This window comes from Oncorhynchus mykiss, chromosome 11 (assembly GCF_013265735.2).
Source record: "Oncorhynchus mykiss isolate Arlee chromosome 11, USDA_OmykA_1.1, whole genome shotgun sequence".
Lineage (NCBI taxonomy): Eukaryota > Metazoa > Chordata > Actinopteri > Salmoniformes > Salmonidae > Oncorhynchus > Oncorhynchus mykiss.
Window position 1 is genome coordinate 53,341,023 of NC_048575.1, and position 21,587 is coordinate 53,362,609.

At 42.3% G+C, this 21,587-nt stretch overlaps 1 protein-coding gene across 7 annotated transcripts in view; it reads left to right on the forward strand.

The window, feature by feature from the left end:
• The window catches only part of LOC110535061 (RIMS-binding protein 2), a 117,326-nt gene that overhangs the window by 59,947 nt on the left and 35,792 nt on the right, over positions 1-21,587 (forward strand). For all 7 annotated transcript variants that reach the window (XM_036935785.1, XM_036935780.1, XM_036935781.1 and 4 more), the window contains 2 exons: positions 12,644-12,733; positions 16,426-16,548. Coding sequence is in view for 6 of the 7 variants with exons in the window: in XM_036935780.1 (XP_036791675.1) it covers positions 12,644-12,733; positions 16,426-16,548 (213 nt within the window). In the remaining variant the exon portion in view is untranslated. The remainder of the gene's footprint in view (positions 1-12,643; positions 12,734-16,425; positions 16,549-21,587) is intronic.

The window sequence follows — 21,587 nt, forward strand, 5'->3', positions numbered from 1 at the left end:
CTGTCCCCAAATAACTTTGAGTGGCAGGCAGGCTAGCCTCTACAGAGACTGCAGCGCTGCTCTTATCTCCATATAGACTGAGCTCAGAGAGAAACAGAAGCACAGCCAGGCAGACACGGAGACAGGACCAGAGGCAAGTAGTGAGAAACACTGTGTCCATGTGAGAGGAGTGAGGATAGGGGGAAGGCATTAGTGTCCGTCTGTTTGGTCTATACTGGCTGACCTCTCTGTGTTTCTCTCCAGGTGAATGTAAATGCTGAGCCAGGGTCATGTCAGTGCACTAGCCAGACCACGCCAGCCTCACTTGTCTTTGTTTTTTTGTGTCGGTTTGATAAGGTATGTCTCTGATTCATTTTTTTTTTCTATTTTGGGAAGATGCCATATGAAAGACTGCATAAACATTATTTTAGTAAAGATTGCATAAACACATTTCAGTAAAAACGAAACACTTGATGTTAGAGTGTGTAGTGAGTGGCAGGACCATCTGGCACCTCATCCTACCCAGTAGTACCCAGAGACAAAGTGTGTATTTTGCTGCTGCCCTGATCACTGATGTGGAATAAAGCATGGCAAAGCTCATGAGGACAGTCACCGTGGTGATGGCGTTAGCCATACTAACACCACTACAATACTCTTCTCTTCACACATAGTACAGTAGGCTGTTAAAACAACATTATCTATGAGGCAGCTTGTCTTATCAACTACTGGATAACTGAGAAGTAAAAACACAAGACTGCATTTAGTTCAACAGAGATAAACAATAATATTGTCATTTGCTCAGTAAAGGGTCATTCCATATGATTTCAATCATTTTCTGACCACACTCCTTTTTGATTTGAACGAAACCTTCCATACATGTTTGGCCATGGTAGAAGTGGTCAGAATGTTTTTGGACCTAAATGCTAAAACATTCAGGAGATAGAGGTACAGTACTCAAAGTTGACACATGTTGCATGCCCCACCCCACAATGAGACATCCATGTCTTTATCATTGATATCATTTGAAAGCTTTAATGTCAATTATCAAAAAATGTCTAAACTCAGATTTTTTTTAATCTTCATAGAATTTTTTCATGTTCATATATGTTGTATCTTAGACCCTGTTTTATGTTTCTTCTGAGGTGTTTGTGTTGTGTGTGCCATTAGTTGAGACATACTCGTGGATTTCAACTTTTAAATGCGATCACAAAGATGGTTGGAGGTCCACACATTAGAGAATGTTGACATAAGTGGGAATATCCATTGTTTTAAATGAAATAGTCAGTTATCCATAGGAAACCTATTGCAATAATAGACATATAGATAATAGAATAGACATTCCCATTAAATTTTAATATCCGTGAACACTACCATTTTTAGTAATTGTATGTTCGTTTCGATTCAATTTATATTTCAGTGGTGTTCCAGCATAATTGCAGTGACCTGAAGGGATAGGTCGATTCTATGAATTCTATTTCTATGATTAAAATGACACCCACCCTGTATTTAAGAGTTTACTATGTCTCAATCAATGACGGGCCCAACACAAACACCTCAGATGATGTAAAACAGTCAACTACAACATTTGTGAAAATTAGAAAAATATGAGTTTAAGTGTTTTAAGATCATTGACGTTAAAGGTCAAATAAAATTATGTAATTATTTTCAAGAAATCATTGAATAGTTTGACAACAATGTTTGTAAGCGTTGAAATAAAAGCAAACTCAACTGTTGATCTTTTTCAGTGATGAAGACATGGATATCTCATGCTAGGGTGGGGTATGCAAAATGTGTGAACTTTGATCACCTCTATCTCCTGAATGATTTGGCATTTAGGTCCCAAAAGTCCCTTTGTGACCACTTCTACATTGGGCAAACATGTGTGGAAGGTTTTCGCTCAAATGAAAAGGGATACAGTCCAGTGGCGATTTTAGCATGTAAATCTCAGTGGGGCAAACAAAACCAAAATATTGGGGAAGCATGGCAGCAAAGCCACTACACCACACAATACTAAACAATACATTAATTGCACTATAGCAGTGAAAAACGGTGCCCACAAACTGTTCGGGCCTACATAAAGCTGTCCCAATAGCAGAGTCCCAACAGCAGTCTCAAAACCTTACTACTCCTACACCTGGTTATCAGCGGAGCCTTGTCTGGCAGTGAAACAGTTCATTCAGCCTCATAAACACATGTGGTTTCTACTGACAATTGAGATGTACAAACTATGGCATAAGGGGATGACTAGCGGATAAGAGGCCATCTGTAATTTTGATTAAGACGTTAATGAGTGAGCTAGGACGAATGTAGTCAATATAACTATTTGTTCAGCACAGCGACACAATTCAGAACATGGGCCGTTCTTCGTGTTCTCCCTGCACACCAAGTCAGAACCATAGGATATATAAAGGGGGCATATAAGCAGACAATGAACGCTCGTACAATATTCAATATTCAATATATTAAAAAGTCAGAACAGTGGGCAAAATTAAGAGAGGAAAATAGACCAAATGTTTAGGGTGAGGCACATGGGCTACTAATAGCTTACTACACAACATACACTTAGTATTTCTTAGCTATAGTATACATATTTTTCTGGCATATTACATAATTTAGGCAGCAGCATACAATATATTTTTGGACTCACCTTGATATGCTCACTTGAACAGGAAGGTTGCGTGGTGGGCCTTCGTGGCAAATTTTGTCATCAAAGTCTGGCATTCTCTGGATTTACCACAGGTGGACTCCAATCAAGTTGTAGAAACATCTCAAGGATGAAACAGGATGCACCTGAGCTCAACTTTGAGTTCCATACCAAAGGGTCTGAATACTTACTTATACATTTGCTAAAATTCCCCAAAAACGTTTTTCTTTGGTATTATGGGGTATTGTGTGTAAATTGGTGAAGGAAAACATCTATTTATAAAATCCATTTTAGAATAATTCTGTAACATAACAAAATGTGGAAAAAGTCAAGGGGTCAGAATACTTTCCAAATGCACTGTAATTGTTTCGACACATATTCTGTGTGTACATACAACCATTGCAATCACATTTCAAGCCAGTCACAGATGCTCTCTTGTAATGCCTCATTATTGCCTTGTTCCATTCATATATTGGAATTGCACAATATCAGTTTCAGTTTCTCCCAGCTGATGCATGAAGTTTTCTACATAAGGGAGGTGCTGAAGAGTAAACAGTCATCTGAATGAGAACACAGGAGGAGAACACTGTGTCCCTCTTAAAAAGGTCAGTGGTGCCTGCTTGGCTGCTTGGAGGAGATTGGGAGAGAATCCATTCCTCAGCCCTGGTCTAATTAGCCACCCAGCAGTGTCCAGCCCCAGACCCATACCAAGCCCCCGCACCAGCCCAGCTGGACTCAGGAACCAGACTCTGTCTCTCTCTGTCTGGTCAAACATGACCGGCTGGCTGGCTCCTCTCTGATAGTCTTTTAACAGGAGAGCAGATTCAGGTATTCTGCACATGTACCTAATTACCCACTGGCCACAGTCCAAATACATTATTCACAAGGCTTCCCTGGATCCATCCTGAATAATTAATATAATACATTTCAATGACCTCCCCATTGGCAAAGCATCAAATACCTTATTTATTTTTCCTCAGACTTTTGTGTTGCAGAGTAGGAGTTTTCACATTTTCTTGCCCAGGGACCCCAGCCCAGGAAAAGCAGTGACCCATGGACACCCATCACACAGTGCATTTGGTATGTATTTAGACCCCTTGACTTTTTCCACATTTTGTTAGGTAACAGCCTTATTCTAAAATAGATTTAACAAAAAAATAGTCCATCAATTTACACACAATACCCCATAATTAAAAACTTCCCCACAGCATGATGCTGCCACCACCATGCTTCACTGTAGGGATGGTATTGGCCTGGTGTTGAGCAGTGCCTGGTGTCCTCCATTGGCCAGCATTGGTGTCCTCCATCCTCCAGCGCCTGTTCTTCCATTGTAAGAATGGAGGCCACTGGGTTCTTGGGGACCTTCAATTCTGCAGACATTTTTTGGTACCCTTCCGCAGATCTGTGCTTCAACACAATCCTGTCTCGGAGCTCTCCGGACAATTCCTTCAACCTCATGATGTGGTTTTTGCTCTGACATACACTTTCAACTGTGGGACTTTATATAGAGAGGTGTGTGCCTTTCTATACCATGTCCAATCAATTGAATGTACCACAGGACTCCATTCAAGTTGTAGAAACATCTCAAGGAGGATCAATGGAAACAGTATGCACCTGAGCTCAATTTCGAGTCTAATGCCAAATGGTCTGAATACCTATGTTAAAATATGTGAATATTTCTAAAAACCTGTTTTCGCTTTTTCATTATGGGGTATTGTGTGTAGATTGATGAGGAAATGTGTTTTATTTATTGCATTTTAGAATAAGGCTGTAAGGTAACAAAATGTGGATAAAGTCAAAGGCTCTGAATACTTTCGAATGCACTGTACATCAGATAGGTGCAGTGGAATGTGTTGTTTTACAGGGTCAGCCATAGTATTTTTTTTAACTAGGCAAGTCAGTTAAACTTCTTGATACTACCCATCCCGGATCTGGGAGCGTAATCATTGCCTGAAACTAATAAGCATAACGCATCGGACATAAATATCCCTAGAAAATGTTCCTATTCATGAAAATCACAAATGAAATATATTGAGACACAGCTTAGCCTTTTGTTAATCACACTGTCATGTCAGATTTTCAAAATATGCTTTACAGCCAACGCTAGACAAGCATTTGTGTAAGTTTATCATAGCCTAGCATAGCATTATGCCCTGCTAGCAGTAGGCAACATTTTCACGAAAATAAGAAAAGCAATCAAATTAAATCATTTACCTTTGAAGAACTTCGGATGTTTTCACTCACGAGACTCCCAGTTAGATAGCAAATGTTCCTTTTTTCCCTAAATATTATTTTTGTAGGCGAAATAGCTCCGTTTGTTCTTCACGTTTGGCTGAGAAATCGACCGGAAAATGCGGTCACTACAACGCCAAACTTTTTTCCGAATTAGCTCCATAATATCGACAGAAACATGGCAAACGTTGTTTAGAATCAATCCTCAAGGTGTTTTTCACATATCTATTCGATGATATAGCCACCGGGACAATTGGTTTCTCATTAGAAGCGATTGGAATAATGGCTACTTCTGTACTTTACGCAATGTGGTCCCTTACGGCTATTCTTCAACATAAATGCGTAAAAAGACGTCACAATGCTGTAGACACCTTGGGGAATACGTAGAAAGCGTAAGCTCATTCGTAGCCCATTCACAGCCATTGGCATGCAGCACTTTCAAAATATGGGGCACTTCCTGATTGGATTTTTATCTGGTTTTCGCCTGTAACATCAGTTCTGTTGCACTCACAGACAATATCTTTGCAGTTTTGGAAACGTTAGAGTGTTTTCTATCCAAAACTGTCAATTATATGCATAGTCCAGCATCTTGTCGTGACAAAATATCCAGTTTAAAACGGGAACGTTTTTTATCCAAAAATTAAAATACTGTCCCCTAGTTACAAAAGGTTAAGAACAAATTCTTATTTTCAATGACGGTGTCTTGGCAATTTCCTGTTTTACCAAATGAGGAGAGAGCAAACCACACACCAGTCACCAGTTATACTTAAACTTCACCTTTAATAATAATTAAGCTTTTGCAATAGCATTTGGCTTTCAACATTTCAGTATCTCTAATGAAAAGTTGAGAGTGGTCAACATAATGGCAACTGAGATATTTTATAGCAAAGATCCACCCCCTAGTCGACATGACAAACCACAGATAATAGGAACTGTTCACAAGTAAAGACTTTTACTTGAGAGAGGAGTATCCTATAGCCAGATAGCATTCGCTATAAATTATTGTTCAGTTTGGTCTCTTAGACGAGGTTCTAATCTCGTTCCTGGTACTTAATAGTACAAAAACACCAACTCATCCAATGGCATATATCAATTGTAAATTCTAGATACTCCCATCTCAAGAACAACCCACTCTTGGACAAGCTCACTGAGGGGAGTGAGCCTCTAGGTCATATACTATCTCAAGATAAGTGCAACATCAGAGGGGACATACAATGGTTCCAGACACTGCCATAGGAGGGAGTGACTGGAGTACAGACATTGTGGAGACACTTAATTGGTTCCCCATTAATCACGCCATCCCTTCATATGGTTTAGGAATAGGTAAAGACACATTCCCATAAGAAGACAGATGGTTTAACAGATACATTCACATATGAAGACAAGCCTGACCTCTCCCCTCTCTGGGCCCCAGGTGACTGAGCCCTAGCTGGGAAGGGATAAGTGCAACTGCCAACCCTATAGTCCAAAGGGAAACATTCTAATGACAAGTATCTCACATAAGCATATTATGCAAATAAAACATCTTATCTATGTTACCCAACTAATTCTGATTCCGCTGCCACAACGGCCTACCCTGGGCCAATTGTGCTCCGCATTATGGGACTCCCAATCACGGCCAGTTGTGATACAGCCTTGAATCGAACCAGGGTCTGTAGTGATGCCTCTAGCACTGAGCTGCAGTACCTTAGACCGCTGCACCACTCAGGTAGTATTCCAACACCCCTGGAGCAAATTACGTTGAAGAGCATTGCCCATCAACAGCTTTTTTCAGCTTGTTGGCTCGGGTATTCGAACCAGCGACCTTTCGGTTACTGGCACAACACTAAATTATTGACTACCTTCCACCCAGACCTGGGTTATTGGGGCCAGCAGATGATGATGATGGGGGGGGGAGGAATGCATTTATCTGAGTAAAATTGTTTGGATATCAATGTATGCATCGATTTGAGTAGTTTCTATGTTGTAGAAACATCTCAAGGATGATCAATGGAAACAGGATGCACCTGAACTCAATTTTGAGTCTCATAGCAAAGGGTCTGAATACTTATGTAAATAAGGAATGAGTTTTATTTTTAATGCATTCGCAAACATTTCTAAAAACCGGTTTTCACTTTGTCATTATGGGGTACTCTGTGTAGATTGATGAGAAAAACAAAGATTTAATCCATTTTTGAATAAGGCTGTAATGTAACAAAATGTGGAAAAAGTGTAGGGGTCTGAATACTGCACTGTATGTTAGCACTAGGTATGTTAGCAAAAAAACATTTAAAAAATACTAGATTTGCTAGACAGTTTCATTATTTTGACAGTTCATTGGAAGAGGAAACTCTAACAGAGTCTATTAGCTAGAAGGGTAAAGGTATGGAGAGGCTGAGAGAGAGACACATCTGCATGTGAGCTCTCACATTTTTCAACATTTTTTTTTTACTAAAGGATATATTTGGAGTTAGATAAACTTGGATTTTTCATATCAGGGACATATGCAGAATGCTACCTTCTACAGCATGGCCTTCGCTCCGATTAAAAACTCCAAACCTACAACCGAATTTTGGCCAAAAATAACCAGATAGATTACTGCTACCAAGGTTTCCTGCCTTTTAGGCAGAGTTGCAAAGAAAAAGCAATATCTCAGACTGGCCAATAAAAATAAAATATTAAGATGGCAAAAGAGCACAGACGTTGGACAGAAGAACTCTTTCTAGATTCACAGCATCCCAGAGTCGCCTCTTCACTGTTGACGTTGAGACTGGTGTTTTGTGGGTACTATTTAATGAAGCTGCCAGTTGAGGACTTGTGAGGCGTCTGTTTCTCAAACTAGACACTCTAATGTACTTGTCCTCTTGCTCAGTTGTGCACCGGTGTCACGCCCTGACCATAGAGAGCTGTTTATTATCTATGTTGGTTGGAGCATGATAGTGACTAGGGTGGGTCATCTAGGTGATTAGTGATTTATGTTGGCCTGGTATGGTTCCCAATCAGAGACTGCTGTTTATCGTTGTCTCTGATTGGGGATCATATTTAGGCAGCCATTTCCCCATTGTGCTTTGTGGGATCTTGACTATGGATAGTTGCCTGTTAGCACTATTATTTAGCTTCACGTTTCGTTTGGTATTTTGTTGTTTTTGTTCGGTGTTCATTTAATCAAGGAAAATGTACACCTACCACGCTGCACCTTGGTCCACTCATTCTAACGATCGTGACAACCGGAGCCTCCCACTCCCCTTTCTATTCTGGTTAGAGCCAGTTTGCTGGGAGTAGTACACAGGGGTGTACGAGATCTAAAGTTTCTTGACAATTTCTCGCATGGAATAGCATTATTTCTCAGAACAAGAATAGACTGACGAGTTTCAGAAGAAAGTTATTTGTTTCAGGCCATTTTGAGCCTGTAATTGAACCCACAAATGCTGATGCTCCAGATACTCAACTAGTCTAAAGAAGGCCAGTTTTATTGCTTTAATCAGAACAAAAGTTTTCAGCTGTGCTAATGTATACAGTGGAGCAAACAAGTATTTAGTCAGCCACCAATTGTGCAAGTTCTCCCACTTAAAAAGGTGAGAGAGGCCTGTAATTTTCATCATAGGTACACTTCAACTATGACAGACAAAATGAGGGAAAACATTTCAGAAAATCACATTGTAGGATTTTTAATGAATTTACTTATTTTCCACCATAATTTGCAAATAAATTCATAAAAAATCCTACAATGTGATTTTCGGTATTTCTTTTCTCATTTTGTCTGTCACAGTTGAAGTGTACCTTTGATGAAAATTACAGGCCTCTCTCATCTTTTTAAGTGGGAGAACTTGCACAATTGGTGGCTGACTAAATAGTTTTTTGCCCCACTGTAGTTGAAGTCGGAAGTTTACATACACTTAGGTTGGAGTCATTAAAACTAGTTTTTCAACCACTCCACACATTTCTTGTTAACAAACTATAGTTTTGGCAAGTCGGTTAGGACATCTACTTTGTGCGTGACACAAGTCATTTTTCCAACAATTGTTTACAGACAGATTATTTCACTTATAATTCACTGTATCACAATTCCAGTGGGTCAGAAGTTTACATACACTAAGTTGACTGTGCCTTTAAACAGCTTGGAAAATTCCAGAAAATGATGTCATGGCTTTAGAAGCTTCTGATGGGCTAATTGACATCATTTGTGTCAATTGGAGGTGTACCTGTGGATGTATTTCAAGGCTTACCTTCAAACTCAGTGCCTCTTTGCTTGACATCATGGGAAAATCAAAAGAAATCAGCCAAGACCTCTGAAAAAAAATGGAGACCTCCACAAGTCTGGTTCATTCCAAATGCCTGAAGGTACCACGTTCATCTGTACAAACAATAGTACGCAAGTATAAACACCATGAGACCACGAAGCCGTCATCCCTCTCAGGAAGGAGACGCGTTCTGTCTCCTAGAGATGAACGTACTTGGGTGCGAAAAGTGCAAATCAATCACAGAACAACAGCAAAGGACCTTGTGAAGATGCTGGAGGAAACAGGTACAAAAGTATCTATATCCACAGTAAAATGAGTCCTATATCGACATAACCTGAAGGCCGCTCAGCAAGAAGAAGCCACTGCTCCAAAACTCTAGCAACTGCCCTAATGACGGACACTAATAGCTAATTGAATCCCATTGTGACGCGGGGGTGGACACATTTTGGCAAGTGGACACTATTTGGCATGACATGCCCACCAATAATTTTCGCTCTAATGACTGCTTTCTTCAATATTGAGGGGATAGTTTGAGATTTTGGCAATGAAGCCATTTTGTCTTCTTCCCTAGAGTCGGATGAACAGGAAGAGCTAGCATAGTGAGCATTGGCTCGTGAAACTACCTCGAACTTCCTTCATACTGGACACAGAGACATAATAATGGTATCCATTATTGGTATTCTGTTGCAGTTAGCGGTGTTCATAAAATGTATAATTGTTCACACAAATCCCCAAAAGAATTTGTCCAAAAACATTTTAGAAAATGTGCGGACCCCCTGGCTTAGTGGACCCCAGTTCGAAAATCCCTGTTCTAAAGTAATTACTTGTTGCACAGATATTCCCGGCCTCATTATCTTCATACTTTATATCTGTCCTTGTAGTTTTACACAGTTATTAGTCAAGCCAAAGGTTATGGAAGATTGACAACTGTTCGGCTTTCCCATCTCAAAGGTTGCTTGCAAATGACATCTAAGCATTGTGAGAGACGACAGGGTATTCTAGCTATTGTCTGGTTTGCACGTTCAGTATGGTATTTTTCAAACAAACTACAAACATTACAAATCGTTCGGTGAAATGAATTGTCAGAGTATGGGGAGTAGCGTCTCACTCTGCCTTTCTCTCTCTGGGTTGGCTAGCCTCAGCTTGGCAGAGATAAAGTTTGTGCATTTTGTGCATTCAGAGCATATAGTATGTCTTATTGTTATGATGACTCCCCTCAGCAGTCTGATGTAGCAGCATCTCTGTTTTGGTTTTTTAGTTGGTCTCTGTTGGTCTCACTTCAAATACATGTACACCTGGACCTGTGTCCTTTTAGAAAAGCAACCTACATCAGCTCTGAGTTGAAGGGATGCCAATGTGATCATGTGCTTATCCATGAGGGATTGCCTGATTGACTCAAGTGAATTGATGCGGTTTGAAGCGCCAATGGGTTTTTGACAGGGAATGTAAATGAATGGAAGTACTGTACAGCCAGCCCTCTCGCAGAGCTGTGTCTTTTGAGACTGTTTCATATGTCTCTTTGATGTGTGGCCCCTCTGCACTGAGAGAACCATTTCTGCTGTCTGATATGTTATGACATGTTCTAGGAGTGATATCTCTCTGTTAGGCTGTGTGTGGCTGCGTGCATGCCTGTGTGCGTGCCTGTGTGCGTGCCTGTGTGCGTTTGTGCCTCAGTGCTGGTATGTGTGTGTGTCTTCACACTTGTCCTCTATACCAACATGTCTGACCTTCATAAGTAAAACATCTGAAAATACCAGGGCAACACAGTGCACTGTCAGTTAGCCAATAAAAGACACATTTGTACTTACAGTAAATGTATCATGCATGAGTGGCGAAGGCTTCTTACATCCTGGCAGAACAACACTGCCGTTGCTTTGCCTGCCGCCGTAGCAGAGAGAAGCTCTGCAGTTGACACTCCAGATTGCATCTGCTGCACGCCTTGTGGCTGTTGATTGAATGTAATTAAGTTTTCCTCCTCTGCAATGAAGGGATGCTTTTTTGTTCATCTCCCACTGACTGACATGGTGGGAAGAATGGCGGAGGAGGATGCCATGGGTGCGTTGAGGGGGTCTAAAAATGCAACACCTATTTACATTCAGTGTAAATGGAAGCATTAAGCTGTCGTATACTGTACAGTCCCTTCGGTAAGTATTTTCAGACCCCCTTGACTTTCCCACATTTTGTTATGTTGCAGTCTTATTCTAAAAATGGATTACATGAAAAAAAATCCTCAACAATCTACACACAGTACCCCATAATGACAAAGCGAAAACAGGCTTTTAGAAATGTTTGCATAAAATAATTAACAGAAATATCTTATTTACATAAGTATAAAGACCCTTTGCTATGAGACTCGAAATTGAGATCAGGTGCATCCTGTTTCCATTGATCATCCTTGAGATGTTTCTACAACTTGACTGGAGTCCACCTGTGGTAAATGTACTTGATTGGACATGATTTGTCTATATAAGGTCCCACAGCTGTTAGTGCATGTCAAAGCAAAAAACCAAGCCATGAGCTCGAAGGAATTGTCCGTAGAGCCACTCCTCAGTAAAAGGCACATTGCAGCCCGCTTGTAGTTTGCCAAAAGGTACCCAAAGACTCTCAGACCATGAGGAACAAGATTCTCTCGTCTGATGAAACCAAGACTGAACTCTGTCCTGAATGCCAAGCATCACGTCCGGAAGAAACCTGGCACCATCCCTATGGTGAATGGTGATGGAAGCATCATGTTGTGGGGATGTTTATCAGCTGCAGGGTATGGGAGACTTGTCAGGATCGAGGCAAAGACGAACGGAGCAAAGTACAGAGAGATCCTTGATGAAAACCTTCTGCAGAGCGCTCAGGACCTGAGTGGGACGAAGGTTCACCTTCCAACAGGACAACGACCCTAAGCACACAGCCAAGACAACGCAGGAGTGGCTTCTCGACAAGTCTCTGAATGTCCTTGAGTGGCCCAGCCAGAGCCTGGACTTGAACCCAATCGAACATCTCTGGAGAGACCACCTGAAAATGACTGTGCAGCGACGCTCCCCATCCAACCTGACAGAGCTTGAGGGGATCTCCAGAGAAGAATGGGAGAAACTCCCCACATACAGGTACGCCAAGCTTGTAGCATCATACCCAATCGCTGCCAAAGGTGCTTCAACAAAGTACTGAGTAAAGGGTCTGAATTCCTATGTAAGTGTGTTATTTCAGTTTTTTATTTAGCATAAATTTGCTAAAAACTTGTTTTTGCTTTGTCATTACAGGGTATTAATGAGGAAAAAAATAAAGCGTTAAACCATTTTAGAACAAGGCTGTAACGTAACAAAAAGTTGAAAAAGTCGAGGGGTCTGAATACTTCCCGAATGCACCATATAAATGTTGCTTTTTGATGCCGGCATCGTGTTACTTTAGTCATGCTTTCTATCACAGATGAGCAACCCACATTTGGATGAGTAATGCAGCACCTATGGCTGCAACATGTCTGCTCTGTTGAGCGCAGCATTACCTTACTCAGGAGCTCCTCTCCTCTGAGGTCTTAACACTGTTCACTATCTGTTCTATGTCGTCCCTCTCTCTCCAGGAGAATGAGCTTCAAGATGTTCTCCAGGAGAAGAAGCACTTGAGTCTCCACTTGTTCAACAATAGCCAGAACACAGTCCAATATGAACAGGTAGGTAGTGTGGAAGAGAGAGCCACACTGAGCTGCTGTGGATTATGTCTGCACAATTAAACCCTTCCCTTATCTGCACACGCCGTCTTAGGGGTTCACTCCATTTTCACTCTGCCCTTCCTCTCTCTCTCTCTCTCTCTCTCTCTCCTGTTATATATACTGAACAAAAATATAAACGCAACATGTAAAGTGTTGGTCCCATGTTCTGTGAGCTGAAATCAAATGTTCCATTCGCACAAAAAGATTATTTAGTCAAATTTTGTGCACAAATTTGTTTACATCCATGTTAGTGAGTGTTTCACCTTTGCCAACATAATCCATCCACCTGACAGGTGTGGCACATCAGGAAGCTGATTAAACAGCATGATCATTATACAGGTGCACCTTGTGCTGGAGACAAAGGCCACTATAAAATGTGCAGCTTTGTGACACAACAGTGCCACAGATGTTTCAAGTTGAGGTGACGTGCAATTGGCATGCTTACTGCAGGATCGTCCACCAGAGCTGTTGTCAGAGAATTGCATGTTCATTTCTTTACCATAAGCCGCCTCCAACGTCATTTTAGCAAATTTGGCAGTACGTCCAATCAGCCTCACAACCGCAGACCAGCCTAGGACCTCCACATCCGGCTTCTTCACCTGCAGGCCCAGCCACCCGGAAAGCTGATGAAAATGAGTAGTATATATGTCTGTAGTAAAGACATTTTGTGGTGAAAAACTTATTAAAAATTATTTTTGGCTGGACCTGGCTCCCCAGTGGGTGAGCCTGGCTCCCAAGCTAGTGGGGCTATGCCCTCCCAGGCCCACCCATGGCTGTGCCCCTGCCCAGTCATGTGAAATCCATAGATTAGGGCCTAATGAATTTGAACTGTAACTCAGAAAAATCATTGAAATTGTTGTATGTTGCGTTAATATTTTTGTTCAGTACAGATGAAGGTGTATATTTTTTATATTTTTTATTTTATTTCACCTTTATTTAACCAGGTAGGCCAGTTGAAATTTACCATTTCTCAAATACAACTGCGACCTGGCCAAGATAAAGCAAAGCAGTGCGACACAAACAACAACACAGAGTACAGTCAATAACGTACAGTCAATAACACAATATAAAAAAAAATATATACAGTGTGTGCAAATGAGGTAAGATTAAGGAGGTAAGGTAATAAATAGGCCATAGTAGCGAAGTAATTACAATTTAGCAATTAACACTGGAGTGATAGGTGTGCAGAAGTTGAATGTGCAAGTCGAGATACTGGGGTGCAAAGGAGAAGAAAAAAAATGAGCTGCTCTGGCAGCTGATGCTTAAAGTTAGTGAGGGAGATTTGAGTCTCCAGCTTCAGTGATTTTTGCAATTCGTTCCAGTCATTGGCAGCAGAGAACTGGAAGGAAAGGCGGCCAAAGGAGGAGTTGGCTTTGGGGGTGACCAGTGAAATATACCTGCTGGAGCGCGTGCTATGGGTGGGTGCTGCTATGGTGACCAGTGAGCTGAGATAAGGCGGGGCTTTTAAAGGAAAAATCCACTCAAACTATATTTTTGTCATTAGTTCACTATTAATACAGTACAAAAATGCACGTCAGCAGTCAAGTTTTCAAGATATTAGACTTTCAAGAAGCATAGTGACATATGCAAAATGCGTCATCATCATCATGATGTGGCAAGTAAAACTTCCTATATCTTGAAAACAAGACTGCTGACATGCAAAACATTTTGGGACTGTATCAACATTGGACTAATGAAAAGTATTTTTTGAGTGGATTTTTCCTTTAAGCACAGTGCTGATGTTGAAGCTGTCTCCAGCCACATCTGGATCATGGGGCAGCAGGTAGCCTAGTGGTTGGAGTGTTGGACTAGTAACCCAAAGGTTGCAAGATCGAATCCCTGAGCTGACAAGGTAAAAATCTGTTGTTTTGCCCCTGAACAAGGCAGTTAACCCACTGTTCCTAGGCCGTCATTGAAAATAAGAATTTGTTCTTAACTGACTTGCTTAGTTAAATAAAGGGTAAAAAGAGACTCTAAGCCTCTGATTGTAATATCATCTTCCTGTTGGCCCCTCACACCTCACAGGCCTTCCTTCCTGCCCAGCTGATAACACAGACAAGGGAGATCATCAGATCATGCTAAACCTGATTGGCAGGTAGCTGCTGGGAGTCAAGGGAGTTCAGTAGGGGCAGGATGTGGTTATTAATGTCTTATCAGGACACTGGACACTCAAACAAGGCTGATATGAGAGCAGCACAATATATGCATGGGCGGATATTAGACCCCTTGCCACACCTGTACCTCTGTGTTCTGATCCCTATCATCATCTCCGAGTGAACTAATGAGGAGGGGCGGAGCACGGTACCAACACCTCTCATCTGCACTCTCATCAGCCTGAGTTGGCTCCCCTTCTACACCATACTGTTCAGTCCTATCTGCCCACAATAGCTGAGACACAACAATCCACTCCAAAACTATTTTTCTTCCTACTACAGACGACGGTGTGGAGGTGGACCACTCTGAATGTAGCTCTGTGTGTTGCTGCTGTAACAGCTTTTTTTATTCATTATTCAGTTATGGATGCAGTGAGGAAAGGAGATCGGCTCCACTAACTTTTTTTGAGAAAATGCACATTATCAGGGGAGCTGCTGTCTGTGTGAGTCACAGTATAAATGGTGTGATTGCGTGGCCCTTTTATTTTTTTTTTGTGTGTGTGTTTTTTTAAATTACATTTTTAGCCCTTTTTCTCCCCAATTTCATGGTATCCAATTGTTTTTAGTAGCATCTTGTCTCATCGCTGCAACTCCCGTACGGGCTCGGGAGAGACGAAGGTTGAAAGTCATGCGTCCTCCGATACACAACCCAACCAAGCCGCACTGCTTCTTAACACAGCATGCATCCAACCCGGAAGCCAGCCGCACCAATGTGTCGGAGGAAAAACCGTGCACCTGGCCACCTTGGTTAGCGTGCACTGCGCTCGGCCCGCCACAGGAGTCGCTGGTGCGCGATGAGACAAGGATATTCCTACCGGCCAAGCACTCCCTAACCCGGACGACGCTAGGCCAATTGTGCGTCGCCCCACGGACCTCCCGGTCGGTTACGACAGAGCCTGGGCGCGAACCCAGGGTATCTGGTGGCACAGCTGGCGCTGCAGTACAGCGCCCTTAACCACTGCGCCACCCGGGAGGCCAAGCCATCCCTTTTCTAATTGTATTTTACAGTAGCAGTAGTTATAGTAGTACATTAGAAACATCCTAGTGGGCACATACGTCAGTTCAACGTCTAGTTTTGATTTATATTTGGTTGTCAACAAGAAATATCACAATCTCATATTTTTTCAAATACAATCAGTTTTCCACATTGATTCAACGTCACCACGTTTAATTCATTGGTTAAAATGACATGGAAGCAACCATTTTTGCCCAGTGGGTTGATTCATTCAACTCTGTTTCGTTGTTGGACAACAACTGAGCAAATGCATAAATACAGTAGTTGATCCCAGACCCAGTTCAATGCTACAGTACACATCTATGACAGTGAGAACATGTTGTTCTGTTACTCCCCCATTATTATACTGTAGCTGTCAACCAGCCAGCCAGCCCTCCTGTCCGCCCATTAAGCACTCTGATATCTCCTCCCATAGAGCAGAGGTGTACGTGTGTGTGTTCTGTTCGTCTCACTGTGGTTCCCCGTGTTGTGTTCTGTGTGATCAGGTGAAGTCAGAGTATGCGCAGCTCAAAGAGACCCTTGGTGCTGTGACTCAGGAGAGAGATTCAGCCCTGCGGGAGAAGACCCAGCTCCAAGGCAAACTGGAGAACCTAGAGCAGGTGCTAAAGGTGAGAGTCTGGAGACACACTGTAGATAACCTTACATTTTGTCTACTGTATGTTTACTGTGTGTCTGTGTACTCCTGTGAATGATGAGAAGCCGAGCCCAAGCTCAGGTTCATTTACAGAGCCTGATTCTCTGCCAGCCTCTACCCTTTCACCCCCATCACCTCTCTACCTTCCTCTCCTTTCTCTGTCTCTCTAATATCCCTGACCTGTCTGTTGCCTTCCAGTGCCGATGTGGGAGGAAGCTTAACCAGAAGCTGTGAAAGACTAGGAAGCTTGGAGCAGTCGGTCCTCCCCTCTCTTACCCTGGCCCCACCCCTTCCATCCCCTCTCTCCCTCCCCTCCATCCCCTCTCTCCCTCCCCTCCATCCCCTCTCTTCCTCCCCTCCATCCCCTCTCTCCCTCCCCTCCATCCCCTCTCTCCCTCCCCTCCATCCCCTCTCTTCCTCCCCTCCATCCCCTCTCTCCCTCCCCTCCATCCCCTCTCTCCCTCCCCTCCATCCCCTCTCTTCCTCCCCTCCATCCCCTCCATCCCCTCTCTTCCTCCCCTCCATCCCCTCTCTTCCTCCCCTCCATCCCCTCTCTTCTCCCCTCCATCCCCTCTCTTCCTCCCCTCCATCCCCTCTCTTCCTCCCCTCCATCCCCTCTCTTCTTCCCCTCCATCCCCTCTCTCCATCTCTTCCATCCCCTCTCTCCCCTGCTAGATTGATCAGGTATCACTGCTATGCCCATCTGTATGGGGAGCAGCCCACTGTAGCCCCATTTTGAATGCTTTTCTCTACCGCAGTAGCCATGCTAGCTCTCCTTATTTATCTGGGCTGCTTTACTATGACACGAATGGGCACCTGGCTAGGACCAGTCCAGCGCACTGTGGAATGTGGATGTGCATGAGGCGAGTCTATTGGTTCAGTGGGTATGTGGGACCAGGGGGGTTAGAGAGCTGGGGTAGAGATCACTGTTCATGATGACAATGAAATGAAAGTAAACTAGGGGATAGATGGGTTGTTCCACGAAATAAGTGCCTTTTGCATCCCTTTGATATTTTAAGTAGAAATTGTGCAGCGATATTGAATTTTAAAAGCCTGTTAACATAAGTGAAGTGCCCTTTAATATAGACCACATGGAGAATTTAATAAAGCAGATGTTAGATAGACAGGCTAGAATAACACATCAACCCTGTTACCCATAGATAGACAGGCTAGCATAACACGTCAACCCTGTTACCCATAGATAGACAGGCTAGCATAACACGTCAACCCTGTTACCCATAGATAGACAGGCTAGAATAACACATCAACCCTGTTACCCATACATAGACAGGCTAGCATAACACGTCAACCCTGTTACCCATAGATAGACAGGCTAGAATAACACATCAACCCTGTTACCTATAGATAGACAGGCTAGAATAACACGTCAACCCTGTTACCTATAGATAGACAGGCTAGAATAACACATCAACACTGTTACCCATAGATAGACAGGCTAGCATAACACGTCAACCCTGTTACCCATAGATAGAGAGGCTAGAATAACACATCAACCCTGTTACCTATAGATAGACAGGCTAGAATAACACGTCAACACTGTTACCCATAGATAGACAGGCTAGAATAACACGTCAACCCTGTTACCCATAGATAGACAGGCTAGAATAACACATCAACCCTGGTACCCATAGATAGACAGGCTAGCATAACACGTCAACCCTGTTACCCATAGATAGAGAGGCTAGAATAACACATCAACCCTGTTACCTATAGATAGACAGGCTAGAATAACACGTCAACCCTGTTACCCATAGATAGACAGGCTAGAATAACACGTCAACCCTGTTACCCATAGATAGACAGGCTAGAATAACACGTCAACCCTGTTACCCATAGATAGACAGGCTAGAATAACACGTCAACCCTGTTACCCATAGATAGACAGGCTAGAATAACACATCAACCCTGTTACCCATAGATAGACAGGCTAGCATAACACGTCAACCCTGTTACCCATAGATAGAGAGGCTAGAATAACACATCAACCCTGTTACCTATAGATAGACAGGCTAGAATAACACGTCAACCCTGTTACCCATAGATAGACAGGCTAGAATAACACGTCAACCCTGTTACCCATAGATAGACAGGCTAGAATAACACGTCAACCCTGTTACCCATAGATAGACAGGCTAGAATAACACATCAACCCTGTTACCCATAGATAGACAGGCTAGCATAACACGTCAACCCTGTTACCCATAGATAGAGAGGCTAGAATAACACATCAACCCTGTTACCTATAGATAGACAGGCTAGAATAACACGTCAACCCTGTTACCCATAGATAGACAGGCTAGAATAACACGTCAACCCTGTTACCCATAGATAGATAGGCTAGAATAACACGTCAACCCTGTTACCCATAGATAGACAGGCTAGAATAACACATCAACCCTGTTACCCATAGATAGACAGGCTAGAATAACACATCAACACTGTTACCCATACGTAGACAGGCTAGCATAACACGTCAACCCTGTTACCCATAGATAGACAGGCTAGAATAACACATCAACCCTGTTACCCATAGATAGACAGGCTAGCATAACACGTCAACCCTGTTACCCATAGATAGACAGGCTAGCATAACACGTCAACCCTGTTACCCAAAGATAGACAGGCTAGAATAACACGTCAACACTGTTACCCATAGATAGACAGGCTAGAATAACACATCAACCCTGTTACCCATAGATAGACAGGCTAGAATAACACATCAACACTGTTACCCATACATAGACAGGCTAGCATAACACGTCAACCCTGTTACCCATAGATAGACAGGCTAGAATAACACATCAACACTGTTACCCATAGATAGACAGGCTAGCATAACACGTCAACCCTGTTACCCATAGATAGAGAGGCTAGAATAACACATCAACCCTGTTACCTATAGATAGACAGGCTAGAATAACACGTCAACCCTGTTACCCATAGATAGACAGGCTAGAATAACACATCAACCCTGTTACCCATAGATAGACAGGCTAGAATAACACGTCAACCCTGTTACCCATACATAGACAGGCTAGCATAACACGTCAACCCTGTTACCCATAGATAGACAGGCTAGAATAACACATCAACACTGTTACCTATAGATAGACAGGCTAGAATAACACGTCAACCCTGTTACCCATAGATAGACAGGCTAGAATAACACATCAACACTGTTACCCATAGATAGACAGGCTAGAATAACACGTCAACCCTGTTACCCATAGATAGACAGGCTAGAATAACACATCAACACTGTTACCCATAGATAGACAGGCTAGAATAACACATCAACACTGTTACCCATAGATAGACAGGCTAGAATAACACATCAACACTGTTACCCATAGATAGACAGGCTAGAATAACACGTCAACCCTGTTACCCATAGATAGACAGGCTAGAATAACACGTCAACCCTGTTACCCATAGATAGACAGGCTAGAATAACACATCAACACTGTTACCCATAGATAGACAGGCTAGAATAACACGTCAACCCTGTTACCCATAGATAGACAGGCTAGAATAACACGTCAACCCTGTTACCCATAGATAGACAGGCTAGAATAACACGTCAACACTGTTACCCATACATAGACAGGCTAGAATAACACGTCAACCCTGTTACCCATAGATAGACAGGCTAGAATAACACGTCAACCCTGTTACCCATAGATAGACAGGCTAGAATAACACGTCAACACTGTTACCCATAGATAGACAGGCTAGAATAACACGTCAACCCTGTTACCCATAGATAGACAGGCTAGAATAACACATCAACCCTGTTACCCATAGATAGATAGGCTAGAATAACACATCAACACTGTTACCCATAGATAGAGAGGCTAGAATAACACATCAACCCTGTTACCCATAGATAGACAGGCTAGAATAACACGTCAACCCTGTTACCCATAGATAGACAGGCTAGAATAACACATCAACCCTGTTACCCATAGATAGACAGGCTAGAATAACACATCAACCCTGTTACCCATAGATAGATAGGCTAGAATAACACATCAACCCTGTTACCCATAGATAGACAGGCTAGAATAACACATCAACCCTGTTACCCATAGATAGACAGGCTAGAATAACACATCAACCCTGTTACCCATAGATAGACAGGCTAGAATAACACATCAACCCTGTTACCCATAGATAGACAGGCTAGAATAACACATCAACCCTGTTACCCATAGATAGACAGGCTAGAATAACACATCAACACTGTTACCCATAGATAGACAGGCTAGAATAACATGTCAACCCTGTTACCCATAGATAGACAGGCTAGAATAACACGTCAACCCTGTTACCCATAGATAGACAGGCTAGAATAACACATCAACACTGTTACCCATAGATAGACAGGCTAGAATAACACATCAACACTGTTACCCATAGATAGACAGGCTAGAATAACACGTCAACCCTGTTACCCATAGATAGACAGGCTAGAATAACACATCAACACTGTTACCCATAGATAGACAGGCTAGAATAACACATCAACACTGTTACCCATAGATAGACAGGCTAGAATAACACGTCAACCCTGTTACCCATAGATAGACAGGCTAGAATAACACATCAACACTGTTACCCATAGATAGACAGGCTAGAATAACACATCAACCCTGTTACCCATAGATAGACAGGCTAGAATAACACATCAACACTGTTACCCATGTTACCCACCCTGATGCTTTATTTGGCATTTAATAGGTACTAAGTATTTTATTATTTTCAATTGAACCTCTTTAGATGAGAACATGTTTTTATTAAGTTAAACATGTACCCTTTGTGACAGAATGTTAAAATTAAGTGAAGTCAAACTTTTATTTACACATCTCAAAAGGCACCGAATTGGTGGAATGACCCAGATGTATGTCGGACGGCATGAAAATGTCCTTTGCTTTCTCCCCTCTAACAACTCTGGAACTCTGATTCTTTACATTTAAATGAAAGCAATAAGAT